The sequence below is a fragment of the Musa acuminata genome, chromosome BXJ3-9, assembly GCF_036884655.1.
Source record: "Musa acuminata AAA Group cultivar baxijiao chromosome BXJ3-9, Cavendish_Baxijiao_AAA, whole genome shotgun sequence".
NCBI lineage: Eukaryota > Viridiplantae > Streptophyta > Magnoliopsida > Zingiberales > Musaceae > Musa > Musa acuminata.
The window spans coordinates 42,762,989-42,765,401 of NC_088357.1; the positions used below are offsets into that span (position 1 = coordinate 42,762,989).

The following is a 2,413-nucleotide window of genomic DNA, read 5'->3' on the forward strand; positions in this document are numbered from 1 at the left end:
ATACTTTATATGCCTATAAGATAGGTCAAAGCCCATAGTTCTATTATGATAGATCTCCATCCTTGCTGGAACATGTAGCAAGCAGCCCTAATTAGTTATGAAAAGCAAATAGAGACAGGCAATCAAACAAACAAGTCTACACCAATGATAAGCATACGATCCTATGAGTGAAAAAGCATAAAAAGAGCAAAGTATTGATGTTTACAAGCATTGAGAAAAATAACAATAAGGACAGAAACATTAACAACTATTTACTTTCAGAAGTCAGGATAAACAGCTTATGAGAAGCAATAGTTGCAAACAACAACACTAGTCATGAACAGTTAATTGACATACATATTCAAAGATGGATGATGCAAGCAACAAAAAAAAAAAAAAAGAAATCCTTTCAATTTCATGTGCTATTAGAGTTGCTGCTTCCACGTGACCATCTTCGGAGAGCAGATACGACCAAGTTCCCACCAGTGGAGAAACCTATCCGGGTCTTCCATGGCGGCAATCTAGAATTACTGCTGGATGGAAGAAGATCAACAGCACCAATTTGATCAATCAACTGCTCATTATTCTCAAGAATTCTACTCTCACTCAGACTTGCCTCTTGCTGCTCAGTTGGTCCAATGACATCCAAGTTGACTGCCAGCATCCCTACCCTGCGTGCCATCAACCAGTCTGCACATCCTGGCGTCACTCCACGGCACTTTTTCACCTTCACCTTCACCAACTTGGGGCAACCCTCTGCAAGGGCTTCCATTCCCTGGTCAGATACTGGGCATCCTTTGATACAGAGCTTCTTCAGGGACATACATTTGGAAGCAATACAAGTGATCTCAGCATCACCAAATGTATCACTGCTACAAAGGGCAAGGCGCTCCAAGTTGCGGCAATTACTTGCTATAAGCCCTAAGCTTCGGGCTGTTGGATTTACCCCAATAAGCACCAACTCCTGAAGGTTCGAGCACTGCCTTCCGACAACTATGAGGCCCTCATCACCAATCCGATTGGTCTTCCACCCGTCAATGTGAACCTTGCGTAGGCGGTGACAACGTTCAGCAACGGTGGCAAGCCCAGCATCTGTGCATTCCGGGGTCTTTACGAGGTGAAGGATCTCGAGATTGTTACAGGAGGAGAGGACGGCAAGGCCACGATCACTAACCTGGAGCTTCTCAAGGTGGACCTCGATTATTCCAGTGACCTTATCAGCAATATCCTTGAGTAGCCTGTCCCAGTCTCCGGTACATCGGATGAGCCTTAGGGTTTTGATGTTCGGGGATCCGGCGATGAGTGGCGCCAAGCACTGACCATTATAGAGCTCTTTCAGACACATAGATCGGAGGGAGGCGGCGCCGACAACAGCGCCTTCTGTGGCGAAGGTGTCGGGGAGGCCACGGAGCCGCTTGATGGATAGCTCCTCCAACAGAGCGCAGCCCCGTACGATAGCCTCAATGCCACTGGAGCCAAACGTACACGAGCCAACGGAGAGCTTGCGGAGGCCAGGGCAATGTTTGGCGACGGAAGCCATGCCGGCATCGGTGACGGCACGGCATGCCCGAAGCTTCAGGCGGGTGAGGTTGGGGCACCGGACAGCTATAAGCGCGATCGCCTCGTCGCCGATGCTGTCGGCTCGGCGGTCGCACTTGAGCGCCAGCTTGGAAACGGCGTCGAAGCGAACGAAGATGGCCGGCGCAGCCTCCAGGAGGGCGGCCCGGGCGTCGAGTGCAAGGCGGTGGCGGCTCTGCCCCTCGACTGCGACCCACCTCCGGCACACCAGAGAGCACCGCTTCCGGTCGCCGGCTCCTAGGAACTGGAAGACGAGGGCGAGGCACTCGTCTGGGAGGTCCGAAGTGTGGTCCCTAGCCGGAGAGGCCCCGCCGATCGGCGAAGTGGCGTCTCCCTCAGTCATCGCCACCGGCTGCCTATTTGCCGAGGCGCCGGAGGAGGAGGCAAAGGAGTGAGGTGGCTTAGCGCGGCGACAGGAGGAGGAGGAGAAGAGGGGTATGGCGGATGGGGTGGAGGTGGATTGGCCCATCCAAGGCGGCCGGATTGGGGAAAAGCGATCGGCGCTCTGATCTGAACTCTCTCTCACAACAACGGAACCGGAATGAGCGGACTTGAAAATCGGGATTCCAATCGAGGCCATAAGTCCTATTAAATCCGATTATATATATATATATACGCATATATATATATATATATATATATATATATATATATATATATATATATATATATATATTACTGCTTCGTGTCTTAACGTAAACGACACTATCTACATTCGTTGAGAACTATGACCCGTTGATCGAATCGTGACTTAACTGGCGCCACTCGTCTTCAGCGAACAAAGGGCTCGGCGTCAAAGTTAGACGCGGGGACCGCGTCGAGCTGACTCAAACGGACGGCGGTGATGAGTGACGAG

At 51.0% G+C, this 2,413-nt stretch overlaps 1 protein-coding gene across 1 annotated transcript; it reads right to left on the reverse strand.

Annotated features, from left to right (window-relative positions):
• Positions 1-230: 230 nt before the first annotated feature.
• Positions 231-2,137, reverse strand: LOC135650238 (F-box protein At1g47056-like). Its single transcript, XM_065169500.1, has one exon. It carries the CDS (start codon positions 2,135-2,137, stop codon positions 395-397), a length of 1,743 nt encoding a protein of 580 aa, XP_065025572.1. The 3' UTR covers positions 231-394.
• Between the last annotated feature and the right edge of the window lie 276 nt (positions 2,138-2,413).